General features: G+C 41.3%; 1 protein-coding gene across 7 annotated transcripts in view; it reads left to right on the top strand.

The window, feature by feature from the left end:
* LOC119494790 (plasma membrane calcium-transporting ATPase 1-like) overlaps positions 1-18,962 on the top strand; it is a 116,716-nt gene that overhangs the window by 77,278 nt on the left and 20,476 nt on the right. For all 7 annotated transcript variants that reach the window (XM_037780981.1, XM_037780962.1, XM_037780928.1 and 4 more), the window contains 8 exons: positions 7,350-7,532; positions 10,079-10,293; positions 10,453-10,695; positions 10,814-11,055; positions 11,149-11,386; positions 15,378-15,557; positions 16,404-16,491; positions 16,710-16,816. In XM_037780981.1, the coding sequence (XP_037636909.1) occupies positions 7,350-7,532; positions 10,079-10,293; positions 10,453-10,695; positions 10,814-11,055; positions 11,149-11,386; positions 15,378-15,557; positions 16,404-16,491; positions 16,710-16,816 (1,496 nt within the window). The remainder of the gene's footprint in view (positions 1-7,349; positions 7,533-10,078; positions 10,294-10,452; positions 10,696-10,813; positions 11,056-11,148; positions 11,387-15,377; positions 15,558-16,403; positions 16,492-16,709; positions 16,817-18,962) is intronic.

Raw genomic sequence — 18,962 nt, 5'->3', positions numbered from 1 at the left:
GGTAGGTCTTTATAAACTGTTACAATCATTAAAAGGCAAAATTAAAATGTATACATTCAGTATACTAAAAATAATTTCCATAGTCCCAGACAACAATAAGTGTCCTCTGAGAAAACTCTCTACAGGACTCCCAAACTGTTACAGTGCGTCATGACGGGGATAGCCCTGTGATTAAAGGGGGGAGAAAATAGTGAATGTGATAAGTCATGATTGTCACTATTGCACCCACCTATAATAATGCCTTCTCTCTGATCCCACCCCGTTCTCAAATGTTAGCCATCAAAAGTTAGCCATCCTGATGAAAATGCCTGTGGTGCTTGCATGAATGTGCACGTGCGTAACACTGAAGGGTCCCGGTTTGAGGGTTTGAAAATATGGTCACCCTAGCCAGAGGTAAAAAGCTAACGTAAATAAACCAACTACACCACCACGGTCGCGTGAGTATACACAACGAGGCTGTAAAGGTGGACGAGTGCGTGATGACGTTTAGTAGTCTCATTTAGCCACTTGTTAGCAACCGCCTTTTTTAAGACAACATAAAGGGTTCAAAATTCACGAATGGGGTATTTATTGATATATTTTATATCGTAGAACAAAACGTTAAAATCTCTTCAGCTTGTGTTAACCACAGACCTTATTTCAGACATCTAACTAAAAACCCATTCAAAAAACCCATTGACTTCCAGACGAGGGAACCGCAAGTGCTAAAATGCTAACTCATTTCCGGGTTTTAGGACTCAATCCTGTAGCTCTCTATTACACGTACCCCAGGCACAACGTTTAACCATGAGTAACTCCAAATCCACTATACTAGCCCTAAAAAGAAGAAAATCTGAAACGATTGCATGAGTCTAAGGAGCATTTGGGTTTGAGTGGTGTGACCTAGCCAAGGGTCAATTGATTTGCCTCTTTTAGCTTTTAGCTCCTAGTTTTGGTTTCGAAGCACATTTACTGTACGTTTTTTGTTTCAGCGTTCTCATCAACGTTTCCACCAGCAACTGTTTTTCTGACAACTCCAATGGGATGATGATGTTTCTTTGTGTCTGCTGGATGTAGAAGTAGGCGGCTGTTTGTACTTTATAATGTTTCAGGATTGTGTATCTGTCAGTTTATGGTAGAGTTCTTCTGCCCCCTATTGGCCAAAAAACCTATGAATGCAGCTTTAAACTAAACACTCACAGTTGGTTCTAATACCATCAAACGCTTCTACTTTGCTGTTTTTTCGATCACTGTTAAGCTACTGTCACTTCTTGCAGATGTTTAACTATAAAAGCCTACAGGAAAGAGGAATATTAGGAGTATTAGGGCTACCCCTAAGGATTATTTTCATTGACGATTAATCCGCCCATCACACTTTCCTAAAGCCCAAATTGACATCTCAAAATTGCTTGTTTGTTCAACAATCTAAAACCCAACGATTTTCTCTTGACTATCACGTAAACCAACAAATCCTCACAAATGAAATGCTGGAACAATCCTGAAATAACTTAAACAATTAATCAGTCATCAAAATAGTTTGCCAGTTCATTTTCATGCCTCCGCGCCGCCGGAGGCATTATGTTTTCGGGTTGTCCATTCTCATGAATGCGATATCTCAGGAATGCCTTGAGCGAATATCTTCAAATTTGGCACAATTGTCCACTAGGACTCAAGGATGAACTGATTCGATTTTGGTGGTCAAAGGTCAAGGTCACATTGACCTCACAAAACACGTTTTGGGCAATATCTCAAGAATTCATATGCTAGTTAGGACATTTTCACACAAATGTCTAACGAATTGATGATATTTTGGACAGACATGAATGTAAACTGTGACTTTTCTGGTTGGCAAAGGCATACAACCGCGAGGTGGTAATTATAGTCTATAGATATGTTTATTAATCAGCTAACCGTTGAAGCTGTAGGGGAAATTATGCCTTTTGAGTTGGTGAAAAGCTCTTCAAGGGAAACATCTGTGCAGGAAGTAACACAACAGCGATAGAAAAAAAACTGAAAAATAGAAGCAACTGGAAAAAATAACAGAATGAAAACAGTATTAGTGTTAAAAATAATAAGAGCAGCAGAGTGGTGAAATGACTGTTGTACTGAAGTGTTTGTATCAACAAATTAAAGTAGATCAGAAAACAGGGAAGCTCCTTAAAATGAATTCCATCAGTACAACAACAGTCATGTCTGCTGTTCACACTTTCTCCTTTTAACACCAATACTGTTTTCTTTCACTTAGTCACCTCTACTTGCCTTGTTGTTGTTGTTTTCGATTACTGTTAAATTAGCATCAATGAAACTTCCTGCAGATGTTTCACATTAAAAGCCTTCCAGGAATTTGTCCTTTGAGCTGCTGGAAGGCTTTTAATGTGAAACATCTGTGTAGGAGGTGTTGAGTTTTGCCCACAGCAAAAAAATGAAAGCCTCATTGTTTTTGAGAATTAGCGGAGTATTTAAAATGTTTTCCCATCACACATTTCCACACATTTATTATATTCTGATGAATGTGACTTTCTGTTGAGAAACCCCAACTGATCCAAACAGTGCCCTGATGTTGGCTGTCGGTGTGTGTGGGAGTTGCACCCTTGCAGTATTAGTGGGCTGTGGGCTGTCGTCTGTTCTGTTTGTGTATCCTCAGTTTCTTTTCTTTTTCGCCTTTGATTCCTCTCATTTCTCTCACTGTTGCCTCCTTGCAGGGTGTTGCTCAGGACTTCATGTTGTCTTGTAATCACTGTTTGACTCTCTCCCTCTTCTCTGTTATCTCTCTGTCTTGCTGAAGTCTCCTGCAGCCTCCACAGCTCTGCAGCCTCCTCTACCTCCTCTTGTCTATCTCTGTCGTGGTTCTGCATCGCTGTCGTTTTCCGTTTTTCCGGGGTGATCCTTTGAGTTCGTCTTCTGTTTGTTGACTTGCTTTCTTTTTTTTATTGTCAGACACCCCCTCCCCCTCTGCCCGCCGTGCGCTCTCTCCCATGGTTCAATGCTGCGCCTGTTTACAGTTCTGTGGTTGGTCAGTGGGTCTGAGTCCTGTTCGTGTGAAGCTGTGTCAGTTAGTTCTATGTTGTGGCTTGTCTTCAGAGTGGACCATGTGCATAAAGCTCCACAGCTTCCTGGTTTGACACCGACTCATCTCCACATACATAGTGTCTAAATGTCATGTTAAGGTCATGCTGTTATGAAATGACTTCCCTTTTAGCAAAAAGGGGAACTTCAGAGTGAGCCAGTGACAATGACAGTGAAGGAGTTTTGGGATAGAAGTGTCCAAACAATCACATTAAAGATACACTCTCTAGTTCTCCAAACTCACTGTGGATGTTTTCTACAAAACATGAACAGTGAGCTGGGAGGAAATGTTGGGTCATTTGAGCACATTTCATTTTAGAGACATTGAGCCCCATGCAAGAACATCTCTGTATTCTTATCCTAAATCTCTCTTCTTCCATCAGGTTTGCTTGTACGAGTGTTCGAACGAGTGTACAAACATCCCTTGTTGTAAATCCTTGGTTTTAACTTGATGGATACCACCTGTTCACGAGGAGGTGTACCTTCCTGAGATTTGGTCATTAGCTGAATCGGTGCCCCTAAATAGCTTTATAAGGAGATCTGCTCTGCTGCATTTGTAGACAAGTTTTGTTTACAAAAATGTCACCCAAGAGTAAAAAAAGATAAATTTCACACTTCTGAGCTTCAAGTCAGAAATCATCAGATAAAAACACAGATTTAACAGTTGTTATGCAATCTTGTGGAAATCACTACAATGATTGTCACACCACACTACTGGGAGTTACTTCATAAATGGCGAGTCAGTTATGCATTAACTTTATTACATCCGTCTCATTAAAAACAATGACATACACTCAGTGGTCACTTTATTAAGTACACTTGTACAATTTAATGCAATCCAATACATCTGTTCTGCCATAAACTTTACTTTTATGATGCCTATAATGTTAATTTTTTCTGTCATAGAAGTTTTAATCAAATGATATGTTTTGCATGATGGCCATAGTTAGTGATGGTGTTGTACCAGAGTACATTATACTGAGAGGTATTTCTAATATTCTGCCCCCCTTGTGTATATACTGTAAATAGGAAGGACAAAAAGAATAAAAACACCTCTCAATATGATGTATTCCAGTCCAACACCAACTTTAACTAGGACTTTATTATTTTAATTTATTAACTAAACTTTATGGCAGAACAGTTGTATAGGATTGGATTAGATTGTACAGGTAAGGTTATGCAAATCTATTTGTATAGCATCTTTCAACAACAGCAACAATTCAAAAAGCTTTACATAAGAAGGCATTAACACAAGATAAAGAAGAAACACAAGTCAATAAAATAAGGCAGTGGTTCCCAACCTGGGGTTCGGGCCCCCCTTAGGGTGGCGTCAAAGATCCGAGGGGGTGCGCCAGGATTTGTCTGCTCTGAGGTTGTCAAAATTAGATTTCTCATGTATAACTAAAATCATGATAAAACACTTACTGTATAATTTATACAAAAGTCTGTATATAAAGCTATTCAATAATATATATTTTTGTTGCTACTTAGCAAAATCTAATGAAATATTCTGCTTCAAACCATATTTGTTGGCGTTTAGCCTTTCAAAAACAACCTTTTCACAGCCAACCACAATAACAAAAACTATATTTCGGCTCTAACAGTATTATAGTAAATTATAAGTCGCTAAAAAAAAAAGAGATCATATTATGTATCTGCATTCACTTGGTGAATTTGTCAAGACATCATCACTTTATTTATGTTGATGAAACTGAGGAGTTCTATCATTAAAGAAAGTTGATTAAATAAAATACCACTGTAGGAAGACAATATCAAAAGACACACATAATGAGTCTCCAGCCTTCCAAGTCGACAGTAGCACCTTAGCCACAACCCCTAAAGACATTAACAGAAGAACAAAAACATACTCACTAACCCGGAAAATACATCTACACATAAGAAATATCATGAAGAGTCTAATGCCATAAAACCCCAGTAAGCCTCACTGCGTTCCCACCTTCACACTATGAACAATACAGCACAATAAGCTTCTTCCACAGTTATTCAAATAATCCTTCTTCCCACAACTAATTTATAATGTACTGTTTTTTTGTGCCGCCCCAGCCATGCCACCAGCCTCAGTGCATCTAAACCCCTGTAATACTCCCAGCAGTGGTGCCTCACATCATGTTTTTCTCATAGACTAAATGCTACTGTGTGTTTCTCCCCTGTGGAGAAAGGTAGACAGTCGGTACATGAATCATCTAAATCCCTGAAGGCAACACTCTTGTAGGGCTCACGATTTTGAAAAAAATATCTAATTATGATTATTTTGACTGGTATTGCAATAGCGATATGATTTGCAATATTAGAGGGAATGATCATCTTTACATCATTATTCTCATTTTCACTGAAAAACAAAATAATATGATGAATATGGTGTGAATCTGTACCAAACAAAGATGTTTTCTTAAGTCTGTAGAATACGATGTGTAGGCCAGGACATCTCTGCAGCACCACAATATTTAATTTAAAACGGTATTTTGACAACATTTCACCTTTAACAAATACTGTGATTTTAACAAATACTGCAATTTGAAAATTGCAGTAGGCCATATTGCGATTTCGATAAAATTTGTATTAATAGTGCATCCCTATTATATTGTCTGATTCTATTTGTTCTTGCATGAGGTCCAATCAGTGAATTTGTTTTAATACATTTTAACTTCAATTTACCATTGAAAACTCACTGAAGAAACGGCACAAAAGAAGACCGTATGGTTTCCACTACCAAACAGTCCAGATTATTATTATTAATAATTATTACTTATTTTGCTTTTTTGGCTGCTTCCAGTGAAAGTTTCTCCAGCAGAAAGGGAAAAAAAAGTAATGCATCTGATCTCAAAAGTCGATGACCCAACAGGCTTTATTACTTGACACCTCAGTAGGTACAATAGGAACAGGTTCATCACTTTTTAATTTCATTTTAAATTCCATTAAAATCCCCTGGTTAGATTTGAGATAACCTGGGCAGAGTTTTGCAGTGAACACCTGAAGTTTCCTCTTGTTATTTAAAAACTGCTTATTGGTCATCCAGGAATCTAAACCTGCTTTATGTCCATGATCTGTTGGTATTGTTGGTTCCAGGAGTGATGTTGACATTGTTCCCAGCAGTGACTCTCCAACAAGGTTTCATACAGGACAGTACAGTAAGCTGATGGATCAGAACATTTCATGTTAATAAATCATCCCAGGTTCAGTCAGCGTTGTCAGCTCAGTTGTTCACGAGGACAAACAGCACATCAAAACTCAGCGTGTCAGATCAGTGTAGATCTGTTCTGTTTACGTTCATCACTAGTTCACATTTCTTTGGTATGGAAATATGACAAATAGCAGTGGATGGAGCGAGTGCAGCTGAATTCAGTGTAAGCTCTTGAGCAGAGATCAAACAGATCAAACAGCTCCACGTTACAGTACTACAGTCCAAACAGGATCCCAGCTGATGAAGTGAAATGCAAATATGCAGTTTGTTTATGCAAATGAGGAGCAAAGCTGGCGAGCAGGACGTGAAAGCAGACTTCATAACTCAGCCTCGTTTCCAAACTCTGATGTGAAACAAACACAGCGTGTGTGTGTGTGATTGACGGCCTCCGGTTAAATCCTCTCTGTTGTATCTGCTGTTCTCTGTTCTGTCTGCTGCTCTTCATTATGAACTGCTGCTCCCAGCTCGTCTCTCTGAAAGCTACCTGGACCTTTTTCATGAATGTTCTGTGATCATAAATTGATGAAATGTGACTCTTTGCATTCAGCCAAAGGTTCACCGTGTTAATAAAGATGTTAAAGTTGATAAACAGTCAGAGGTCTCTTTTCTGATCTCTGACAAAAACTCATTCGGTCGTTTTCTGCTTTCCCATCCGACTGAATCTGTAACGTTTTCTCTGCCTCTCTACCCTTCATCCCCAAACCACTCCTGAACCCTCCTCCTTTTTGTTTTGTAATTTATTATTTATTATTTATTATTTATTATTTATTGATTTAATTCATTCACCTTTTGTCAACCCGTCCTGCCTTCCTCCCCTCATCCTCTGCTCCCCATCCTGACCACGCTGAAATCTTTCCCCTCTTCCATCTTCATTCTAAAAAATTCAACCGTCTGCCTCTTTCACCATCTTTCATCACCCTTTCCCTCCTCATCCCCCTTCATCTCCACCTCTTCCTCATCACAAACCCTTTCCTGACCTCTCCTAAACCTCCTCCTCCTCATCATCTCTCTTTACTCTGCACCCCGGTCCCACCCTCCTCCTCCTCCTCCTCCTCCTTTTACCCCCCAACCACTACCTTATCACCCCTCCTCCCCTTCCCAGCCAAAACCCAGGACGGCATCGCCCTGGAGATCCAGCCGCTGAAGAGCGAGGATGCCACTGAGTCGGAGGAGAAGGAGGAGAAAGAGGAGGTCAAACCAGTGAAGAAGGTCAACGTGACCAAGAAGGAGAAATCGGTGCTGCAGGGCAAACTGACCAGACTGGCTGTACAGATCGGGAAGGCTGGTGAGGAGCACGCACATCATACATCATATCAGTTTCATCTCTGAACATACAGGACATGTTTAACTTAGCACAGACACTGGAAACTGCTAGCCTAGCTCCATCAAAAGAGAAAATCCACCTTCCAACTTGAAGTCCGGTCAATTTATTCACCAAAATGCTTTCAGATTTAGGTAAATTTATTGTCCAATAGATTTGCATAAAATGGAAATTTGTCTTTGGCACTGGCATATAGGACAACGCACACAATACACAACGATACACAACAATTATGCATCTTAAAGTGACCAAGTGGCAGTAATAAATGTGATGAGTGGATTGTTCTTCCACTGGCATGTAAGTCTATCAAAACATCACAACAGTGCATGATACTGCAGTGTTTAACAATAAATAAATACATGTACATTCAAATTAGGGCTGTCAAAGTTAACGTGGCAAATTCGTTTTAACGCCACTAATTTCTTTAACGCATTAAGACAACTTGCGATTTTTAGGTTATAGCGAGCTCAGTTTTAAAGCTAGAGTGAAGATAGATAGAGTGGCATCATATGAAACTAGAAAACCGAAGGAATCCACCGGTACCAATCATGTCATACTAGCTTGTTACAAAGGAGGTTCAATAAAGCTCCAAACTTACGCTAAATTTTGCCGAGGAAAAACTGTCATGGCTAAAATGTGTGATCAATTTGCGATTAATCCCGATTAACTATGGACAATTATGCGATTAATCGTGATTACATATTTTAATCGATTGACAGCCCTTAAATGTACATTCAAATAAGTGATGGTGTTGGTTAAAGCAGCGTTAAAGCTTTGAAGGGGAAAGGGTTAATATGAGGGTGGAGGGGAGTGGGCAATGGAAATAAATGGTTAAATAAATAGGTTTAATGGACAATATTAAAGCAGCTATATACTCATATTATAATTAAGGGGACTCAAACACAGTTATAAAACAATGGATGTAAAGGGTAAGTACACCCTGAAATACTGCCAGGACCATCCCCTTCCACCTTATCTAAACATAAAGTATACAGCCACTCCAGCAGCTCTTTGAGGCTGAACATACGTAGGCACAGCTGTGCTTTGAGCGACATGCTAACATCAGCAACATGCACACAATGACAATGCTAACATGCTGATGCTTAGCAGGTATAATGTTTACCATGTGCACAATCATAGTTTAGCGTCTTAGCATGCTAACATTTGATAATTAGCAGTAAACAACAAGAAATTAAAAATGAGGGCAGAACATGATCTTGCAAAGTCATTGATCACGCCTTCATTAATCTGCTTTTATTCTGAGGACCATGTGTTTACCCCGATGATGTGATTATCACAGCCGCCCACGCAGTGGTGCTGTTGCTGTGTTCTGTGTAAAAAGCCGAAGGTATCCCGCAAATTGCGAAAACTTGCAAAAACTCTCGCGAGACTTGCTACCCGACGACCTATCCTAACCTTCAAGGTCAATGCCTAACTTTAACTATTCGAGATCTTCTCATCTGACTCTGGGGCAAACGAAGAACAAGAGGATTTCCAGACATGTGGGACTGATCCTTTAGTAGCACACAGAGTGATCAGGCAGTGAAGGGACTGAGAGGCTGAGGGTCAGAATGCACTCAGTTTTATTGGGAACATGATTCATCCCAGAATTGAAGGTATTTTCTGTGTCATTTCAATTGACCTTAATACACTGAGGGGCTTTCAGGACAGGCTTCAGTTCTAAACTACAGGAATAGAATTTGGGCAAAAACACTTTGATGGGAGAGGTGAAGCAGAAAAACATAAGCAGTGGATTTCTCTGTTTCACCTGGTCTCACCTATTTCTGATTTACACTCAGGGTGTTGTCTGACTTACAAGCAAAAACATTTTTTTTTAAAATGTATACTGAGGCTTCATTCATACGTTTACCCTTGTTTTGCATCCAGACCTCACCGCCTTGCTAAAATATAAACCAATAATACTATTTTGTCTGTGGTTTAACCATAATTCCTCTGTGATTTCAGTGTGTTTTACAAGCCCGATATATTCAAATGTTGAATTCAGCAATCAGTCAAGTCAAACATTAAAGAATTAATACATCCACAAACATGAAAGTCTGCAACTTTTTGCAAACTTTTTTTTTTTGCCATTATTTGATCATTGATGATCGAGCCAGACAGAAAACATGGAAAGAGAGCAAAGAGGATGACATGCAACAGAAAACATTGTGATTACATGGTATGTTAGACAGCTTGGCCACAGGGACGCTGATCCGCAAACTTTTTAATACCCAAAACAACCAAAATCACATTTCTACTTATTCACTTACTTTGTCATATTGTAGTTATTGGACATCGGATTGTCCCTGAATGCACCATCAGGCGTTTTAAAGGTGTTACCAAGACAAAAACCATGACAAAAAACACAAGCTAATGGCTCTAATGTGAAGTCTACAGTACAGGTCGTCATTTATATTTCACGCTGTGGAAACCAGTGGCCTCTACATATAAAACTGACTTGACATGAACAGGATGTGTGCTTGTGTTTAAACTCTGCTCGTTCCAACCAGGTCTGATCATGTCGGCTGTGACCGTCATCATCCTCATCCTCTTCTTTGTGATCGACACCTTCGGGATCCAGGGTCGATCCTGGGTGGCCGAGTGCACCCCCATCTACATCCAGTACTTCGTCAAGTTCTTCATCATCGGTGTGACGGTGCTGGTGGTGGCCGTTCCTGAGGGGCTGCCACTCGCCGTCACCATCTCTCTGGCCTACTCCGTCAAGGTAAGCAGGATTATGGGAAGTGTAAGATCAATGGATTTTGAACTCCTCACATAATCATGTTCTCTTAGGATTTGATATCTACACTCAGACATTCCATCAAGTCATGTAGTTCTCAAAACGGTCAAACCTGAGCCTGTAACCTCATTCTCCATATTTTAGAAAATGATGAAGGACAACAACCTGGTGCGTCACCTGGACGCCTGTGAGACCATGGGCAACGCCACGGCCATCTGCTCAGACAAGACGGGCACGCTGACCATGAACCGCATGACAGTGGTGCAGGCGTACATCGGCGACACGCACTACAGAACCATCCCCGAACCCGACGCCATCAAACCAGAGACTCTGGAAATCATGGTCAACAGCATCTCCATCAACTCGGCATACACTACCAAGATCCTGGTGAGACGTTTTTTCTGTAATTCATTAAGCAAGAGTAGAACGTTTTTGAGCCCAGGCGATCAGATGTCTCTGTTCCTCTTAACATCACATCACATCCAAACCTTTTGTCCCTCCTCAGCCTCCGGAGAAAGAAGGCGGCCTGCCCCGCCACGTAGGCAACAAGACCGAGTGCGCTCTGCTGGGCCTGGTGCTGGAGATGAAGAGGGACTACCAGCCAATCAGAGAAGAGGTCCCCGAAGAGAAACTCTACAAGGTTTACACCTTCAACTCCTCCCGCAAGTCCATGAGCACGGTGCTGAAGAATGCCGATGGAGGTTACCGCATGTACAGCAAAGGAGCATCAGAGATCGTCCTGAGAAAGTAAGAAAAGAGATCAGATCAACTGAAAATGTCTGAGGGAAGAGGCGGGGTGGATGGAGTAATGGATGGTATTTCCTATTTTCATCTTTCCAGATGCTCCCGTATCTTGGACGCCCAGGGTCAGGCGCACGTCTTCAAGCCGAAGGACCGCGACGAGATGGTGCATAAGGTGATTGAGCCGATGGCGTGCGAAGGGCTGAGGACCATCTGCGTGGCTTACAGGGACTTCCCCGCCGAGGCCGGAGAGCCCAACTGGGAAAACGAGAACGAGATCCTGAACGAGCTCACCTGCATTATCGTGGTCGGCATCGAGGACCCCGTCAGACCTGAGGTACAGAGCTAATTTAACTCAGCCCACAAAGATATCCATCTGAAAACACGTCTGGAGAGCAGTAGCGTTATTATAGGAGCATCATTGTACGTCATACTTCAGCACTGGTTCAAACTTGCAACAAGGTTCACTAATTTTAGTGAACCTGGATGTCCAAATTGGTTGCCTTTTTATGGGTACAACTGAGTATCAAAACTATCAGATACTTGAGAGTGCCCCCCAAAACAAAATTCTAAGTGGGGCCAGTTATAAATAAGTAAAAACAGGTTTCAAAACACAGGGAGGCTACGGTGAGCTCGGCTCCCCTGAAAGAGACATGAGCTCCTTTTTGCGCATTTGAGCGCATTTTTGGTGCCACTTTTTTTTCTGTAGAAATATATTATATTATTATTATATATATGTATATTTATATTATTTATATATAATATTATATCAAATTTATGTTGTTATATTTGTTGAAATTCATTACATCCCGACAGCAATCAATAAATCAAATGCTCTGACAAAAGAAAGAAAACAATCCAGTATCTGTGGCTGTTGCAGGACTGTGATAAACCCGTCCAATCATTACATTCAGCCTGAATGAAGTGATTGGACGGGCTACGTGTCTGTCTACCTACCTGCCAGCCTGTCTGTGCACACTCACAGCTCTGAGTACTAACACTAGCCATGTTCGTTGTTTACGTTCATTATGATAATGCTAGGAGGTGTAAATGAGACATGAGGTAGCTGGATACGGTACGTAGTCAAGCAGTGTGCGTTCATGTGTTTTGGAGGGAGGCCTGAAGGGAGGGGCTGCGATTGTTTTGGTTGGATACTTTCAAAAAACAATCTCAGAACCCATCGGCTATCGGTCTGACGATGGATAAGCCTCTAGGGGTCAAGGGGCTATAAGTCTGGGGTTCCGTTGTAGCCAGCGGATATCCAGGCCAAGACTTCCTTTTCCGTGTGCTTCTCATTTTGATTTACAGTCCGATTAGCAACTTGAGATGGAGTTGTAGTTGAGAGACGACGTGTACGACCGTGTTGTTTCACAAGAACCCAGTTTACAAGCTAATTTGAAACCAATAAACAGCTTAATCAATGTCAGACAATAGCCGGTGGGTTCCCAGATTTCATTTCAGCCAATGCGTTCAGCCTCTTTTGCTCTCCACACGGACTGTTTACCTGCATTCAACCAAAGCCTGCTCTAATGTCAATATGCTCAATACTAATCAAACTACAAACGGAAACCAGAACACTTCTGCTACCAACATCTTATCCTGTGGAGCCACAGATTCTACATCATGTGAATGCAAAATCTGTTTATAGAGATTATTCAAAATCTTGCTGGTTTCTCCAAAGTTGCAGAAATACATAATAGGCTAATAGTAAAGCACTTGTCAACGTGCGTGTTTATTTTTGCATAACAATTTCCAATAATTTGTATCTATTAAACACTGTATGATGGTGTATTTGCATTGCCACGTTACCTCCGTAATGCTTTACTGTGCAGTGAGCATTAGGTGTTGTGTAAGCTGTTGGAAAAGTTACTATGACATGTTTTCCGTAGATCAACATCTGAGGCTGTGGGTTCATAATTGTCATGGGATGCAGTCTCTGTCTGGTCTGATAAAAAAAAAGTAACGCAAACCACCATACAGTGCCTTCCATCGAAAGCCGCGGTGTAATTTGAACGCTGAGTAAACAACTTTGTAGGAGTGTTTTTAAAGTGGGCACTGATAATAAGTGCTGAAGAAAGATGAGTTTAGTTTAGTTTGAAATGTCCTGCATACACTGCAGGCATGAAGCAGAGTCACTGAAGCTCAGTTTGTTCCTGAACGAACACAAGAGAACAAAGCGAACATGGAGCTCAGAAGTGTAACTGAACTGCTCTGACATGCTGCTCATGATTCTATTAAAGTGTTTGTGTTATGAAGAAACATGTTAAGGTGAAAACATTCAATAGTCCATGACAGAGTGGAGATAAAGGAACAGTATAAACAGTGGAGTGCGTGGTGGTCAGGTGTGCAGCTGCTCTGAAGTGTTAAATGGAGCCTGTAATGAAGCTCAGACAGCGCCAGTGTTGCTGCCTGCTGCTTTAATGTCAGAGCACAAAGATCACAGACAGGATGGAAATAACTGGAGAGCAGCAGGAGTCAGTCAGCAGCTCAACGGTTATCTCCACACGACCTGAGATGTGATGGACACAAAACCTCCTCGCAATATTGGAGCTTTCAGGCATCAAATTCAATGTATGTAGCTTACCTAACAGCTTTAACTGTATAGGGGACTGCTTCCACCATCAGAGAGCAGAGACCGTATATAGCCAACTGCAATTAATGGTCTTAAAGGGCAACACACACACTGGCACCACCTTGACGCTCAGGATGACACACAGCAAACTCGTTAGAAAAGCAGCCCGAACCAGCCTGAACTACTTCTTTTGTCTGTACGGTGCACTCGCAGGTGTGTCAAACGACCCACCCTGAAACCCCACACCCCTTAGATACTGTTGCTACGCCTGGCAGCTTTCCAATCTAGTGCATGTTCAGTTTACAATGATAACAGTGGCAGATTTACCATCAAAATTCAAAGTGATTTTTGAAACAGTGGGTCCTTGATTTCGGACAGAAGTTAAAGCCGCAGTCAGTAACTTTGAGCAAATATGATATATATACTGTTTAGCTGTAAAATAGCTGTTTGTGATCCGGCCCCATATTGAAAACAGTCAAGCCAAAACCAAGCACCGCCCTGCAGCCGGAGCAAACGCTCTCATTTTACAGCTAAACAGTACACTACAAGATGTTTCTGAAAACATCTGAAGCGAGTAATTGGCATTACAGTAACAGAATATTGATTTATATTTAATCAGGGCTCGCTAGTTTGACAGTTTGATCGGAGTTCACAAGTTTTGCGAGCAGTGAAAAGTCAGCATCCTCAGCAGCTGATGATCCACGGAACAGAATTGATCTTGTACTGCAGTGCAGAGCTAGTATTATATTATAGCCTTGGTATTGTAGTGCAGTATTATACATAAAATGCAATTAAAATATTATTTTGTGCCAACATAACCATGTTCGATTGTTTAACTAATATGTTTTACTTTTGCGAGAGAAAAGGCTTTAAGTAGGACGAGGACTAACGGATGAAGAATGTAACCTAAATCTAATGAAGATCAGGACAGAGAGCTGCTAACATGTTCCCGACCTGAACTGTTTTTTTGTTTTTTTACGTAACTTGTAACCCCACAGAATAATGCAGTTAGCTAATGATATGATATGAACTTTTGGCTGTGGAACACATTGTTTCATCCAGTCCTTACACTCTTGTGATTTTGCTTTTGGAAAGGTGATTTAAAAAGACACCACCATCCAAACTCTTTTTGTATACAGACAGAGTATCTCAGCAGATGTGTGTTGCTCTTAAAGTTTACCAGATTCTTCAACCATCTCACTTTCTGGAAAATGTTTATCATAATGGCACTACTCACCCCTTCCCTCAGGTCAAGGCTCCCCTCTGAGTGAATCAAACATACGATTTGTGTTTGTGTTTGTAAGCAAACACAGAACTCCTGTTGGTCTCCGTCAAATGCCAGCTGTGCCACCTGTTGAGAGAGGGAAGTAGCCAACAGCTTTCTGTTTGTCACCATGGACTGCTCACAGATGACTGCCTCTATCTCTTTTTATGCACTCTATTATTTGAGATGAATGAGGTCTCAGTTAGGATAAAGAACAGCTCCGGTGTAGAAGCTGCTGCTGCTGTTGCAGGTCTAGTAGTCCCACATGTTGGCGTCTGAAGATGTGATTCTGGATCTGTTTTAGTTTTACTTCAGAAAAACAAATCCAACTAAAAATCTGACCATCAGACAGACTTGGTTTGAAGATGAGCGAGCTTTCCTTTCAATCACCTTTACACCGATGTTTAGATCAGGAAGAGAGTTTCTCTGACCTTCTGAACGTGTGTGCTCATCTTTCAGCTTTCATGACGTTTCTCTCTGTCACTCTTCCAGGTACCTGAGGCTATCACTAAGTGCCAGCGCGCAGGCATCACTGTACGTATGGTTACTGGAGACAACATCAACACGGCCCGCGCCATCGCAACCAAGTGTGGCATTCTGCTGCCCGGCGAGGACTTCCTGTGTATGGAGGGCAAAGAGTTCAACCAGCAGATCAGAAACGACCAGGGAGAGGTGAGACGAGCGCAGAAATGTTTCACTGAAGTTTACCACAGCCTACAAGTATGTAATAAAATCTTACCTGAAGCTACATGAAGTTTTGACCACAGGATGATTCCAAAATTCACAGCATTGATGTGTTTTTGGCTTGTCAAGTCCCAAACGTATTGGCACATCCAGCAGACACAGAGCAACATGGGCAGCGCCGGAGATAGCTGTGGCCGGCATTATGTTTTCAGTTTGCTCGTCCGTCTGTCTCATTCTTGTAAACGTGATATCTCAGGAATGCCTGGAGTGAATTTCTTCAGATTTGGCACAAATGTCCACTTGGACTCAAGAATGAACTGATTAGATTTTGGTGGTCAACGGGCGAGGTCACTGTGACACCACAAAACACGATTTTGGCCATAAATCAAGAATTCATATGCTAATTATGACAATTCACACAAATGTCTAACAGGATAAAATCATGAAGTGATGGCATTTTGAACAGACGTGGATCAACTTGATTGGATGGCGGAGGAATACAACCTACATCCCTTGTGGTTTTATGGTTTAATCTGGTTTGATTAGTAGCTGGTTGCTGAGAGTCTTCACATTTGTGAGATGAAGCCCAGACTATTTTTCCTCCGCTGTAAAGGAATTACTGTTTTGTGTCCCAAAATAAAAGCTTCTCCAGTACACTATGAAGTAATACTTCAAAATGTACAAGTAAAGCGGTGGGTTATCGGAGGGTTGTCTTTAGATTCATTAAAGTTTTATGCTTCCATTACACAGGCAGGAGATTGTAATTGTCCCAGTATTTGTTACATAATGTTGTTTGAAAAAATTAAAACAATTTTCTTGTTTTTTCATTTCTAGGTGGAACAAGAGCGCCTGGATAAAGTTTGGCCCAAATTGCGCGTTCTGGCTCGTTCCTCACCGACAGACAAACACACTCTGGTCAAAGGTGGGTTCAGTATTATATGATGTATACTGTTTAGCATGTTTTACTGCTGATTACATATATATTTGTCCTTGTGTACCAGATGAGATTAATGTAGTTTTATGGCAAATCTGATGTTGGTTGATCTCTAATTCCACAGTAAATAGTCGTGACATGTTTGTGTTTTTAAATGAATTTGTTCTCACTCATTGAAATGGAGAATTGTTCTTGTTGTTGACCAGGAATCATCGACAGCACGGTGCTTGAAACCCGACAGGTGGTGGCAGTGACAGGGGACGGTACCAACGACGGCCCCGCCCTCAAGAAAGCTGACGTTGGCTTCGCCATGGTAACCACTTTTTCATTTTTCGTCACGTTTTTCCTTCCACTGCTTCATTCATCTGCTGCTCCAGTTTGCTCCGCATCATTACCAAAAAGAAAAAAACCTTTTGAGTTAATTATATTTCTAATGCAGCCATGAAAAAAGGTTATTTTCTCTAAACGTCATCCACAATAACTCTCGAGTTTCATGCCATGGATTCATTAAGTTAGCTGTGAAATGGAAAAATAAATCAATACATACAGCCTGGATGCTCATCAGCACAGCGGGGTCCCACTCTGCCGCCAAGATACTGCGCTTATTTTCCAAAGACCAGCATACAGAGAGGGAGACTAATTCTCTCTTTTATTGTTTTGGTTTATGTCTGTCTAACATTTAGTCGATAATATCAGTCTAAAGGTCTTTGCACAAGTCCGTATTTTTCTGTGTTTTTTTTATACGTCATCCGGTAAAAAATCCTTAGGCACAGAAACAAACAGGGCTAATGAATGAATGACATTAGCAAGAAGCTATTGTTGAACTGCCGAGAGCACAGTCACTACTGTCTAATCTTTTCTACATCCTTTTTTTTTCCAATCATCCCCGATTCCAAGCTGTTCTGCAATCACCTACCACAGCCTATCTTTAAATTCTGCATATCTGTTTTCTTTACTTTGTTGTAAAGTGCTTTGCTGGAAGATGAATGAACGAAGTGAATGAGCTTATATGATGTCATTTTGGATGATGACGTTTGCATGTACGGTGGCTCTGAGTGGTCAAACAACCCTCTTTTGGCTTTTGACGGATGCGAAAAAATGCAGAAAATCAAACCTGTTCTGAAAACTTTATGACGCACAGAGGTTTCGGAGTCGGTGTGTAAACGTCATTGACACAAGGTGAAAAATACCAACTTGGTGTGGAAAGGCCTTTACTGTACAGCCTGGTCACAGACAGCTAACCATAAATTAGCTAACAAACCTGATCCCTGATCTCAGCCCTTAAAAAGACCACATCAGAGAGTTTTATCCTTTTTAGTACAATTTGCATATACAGTACTTTATATTACTACTAAATATTTTACAATCCATGCTGGTATGTTTCTTTTGGATGTATTTTTTTCCATTCCTGGAATCTATAGGTTCATTCATTTCTGTACAATAAGAGTTTTTGTCATCATAAAAACTGTCCCAGAACATAAAACACACACATGCTCACAAATGATGCCCAACATAGTCTAAAGCTGGGGACACACCAACCCGACATCAGAGAACTAGCGGTGACGAAGGCCGTCTGTTGCATCGCCTCACGTCCCATTTGTTTTGGCCGACTAGTTGCACCCAAACACACCTCTAAGACTACAGCCGACGGCCAGTTAACACGGACGTTCTGCGCCTGCGTAAGATGAAATAACTCTCCATGCCAGCAGGCGGCGGTAGTCTGTATTAGTCATTCAAAAAAGGGAAACCGGAAGACTTAGGACTGCGGATATACAAGCCGTTGTTATGATACGTACATGAAACGAAGCAGCGTCTGCTGACTATTTCACACCACTCTCACTCACCACTTAGCTTCATTACAGATGGCCATGTTGCTGTGAAAATATCTGTGTATTGTAATGATCAGATGAGATGAAGATGAAAAATGAGAAGAGCCTTCTGTGTGCCGTCTTGACTTTACGTTTGCTTGCTTTCCTCACTTCCGTTTTTCTTCTCATGCACTGATTCGCATAAGCTGAACAGCCAATCAGAGTGATTTCTCTCACCGACGGGTTCCGCCGGCAATTCAACATGCAATATCGGCTGAAAAAAACTCCGACACCGGCCGACGGTGCGGGACACACCGAAAAAACTAGGCCGACGGACGCTTACCGACGGCCCCAAACTGTCCGACGGACGACCGTTGGCTTGGTGTGTCAGGGCCTTTAAATAATAATAATATATGACATGCCCATCTAAACATTTAGTGACTGTGATTAATCCTGTAAATCACGGGTTCGTGGGCTCTGATCGTTCAGAGGGATTAACGCCGCAGCAGCACTCGGTTCACCTGAGAAATACTGCTGAAATAAAGAGAGAGAGATTGAAACGTGAAGCAGCTCTACTCACAGTCACAGTGTTTATCATCAATGAATGTTTCAGCTGCTGCTGATCGGGAAATATTCACAGTGTGTCGTTTC

The sequence above is a fragment of the Sebastes umbrosus genome, chromosome 1 (assembly GCF_015220745.1).
Source record: "Sebastes umbrosus isolate fSebUmb1 chromosome 1, fSebUmb1.pri, whole genome shotgun sequence".
NCBI classification, from domain to species: domain Eukaryota; kingdom Metazoa; phylum Chordata; class Actinopteri; order Perciformes; family Sebastidae; genus Sebastes; species Sebastes umbrosus.
This window is presented reverse-complemented; position numbering and strand designations above follow the sequence as displayed.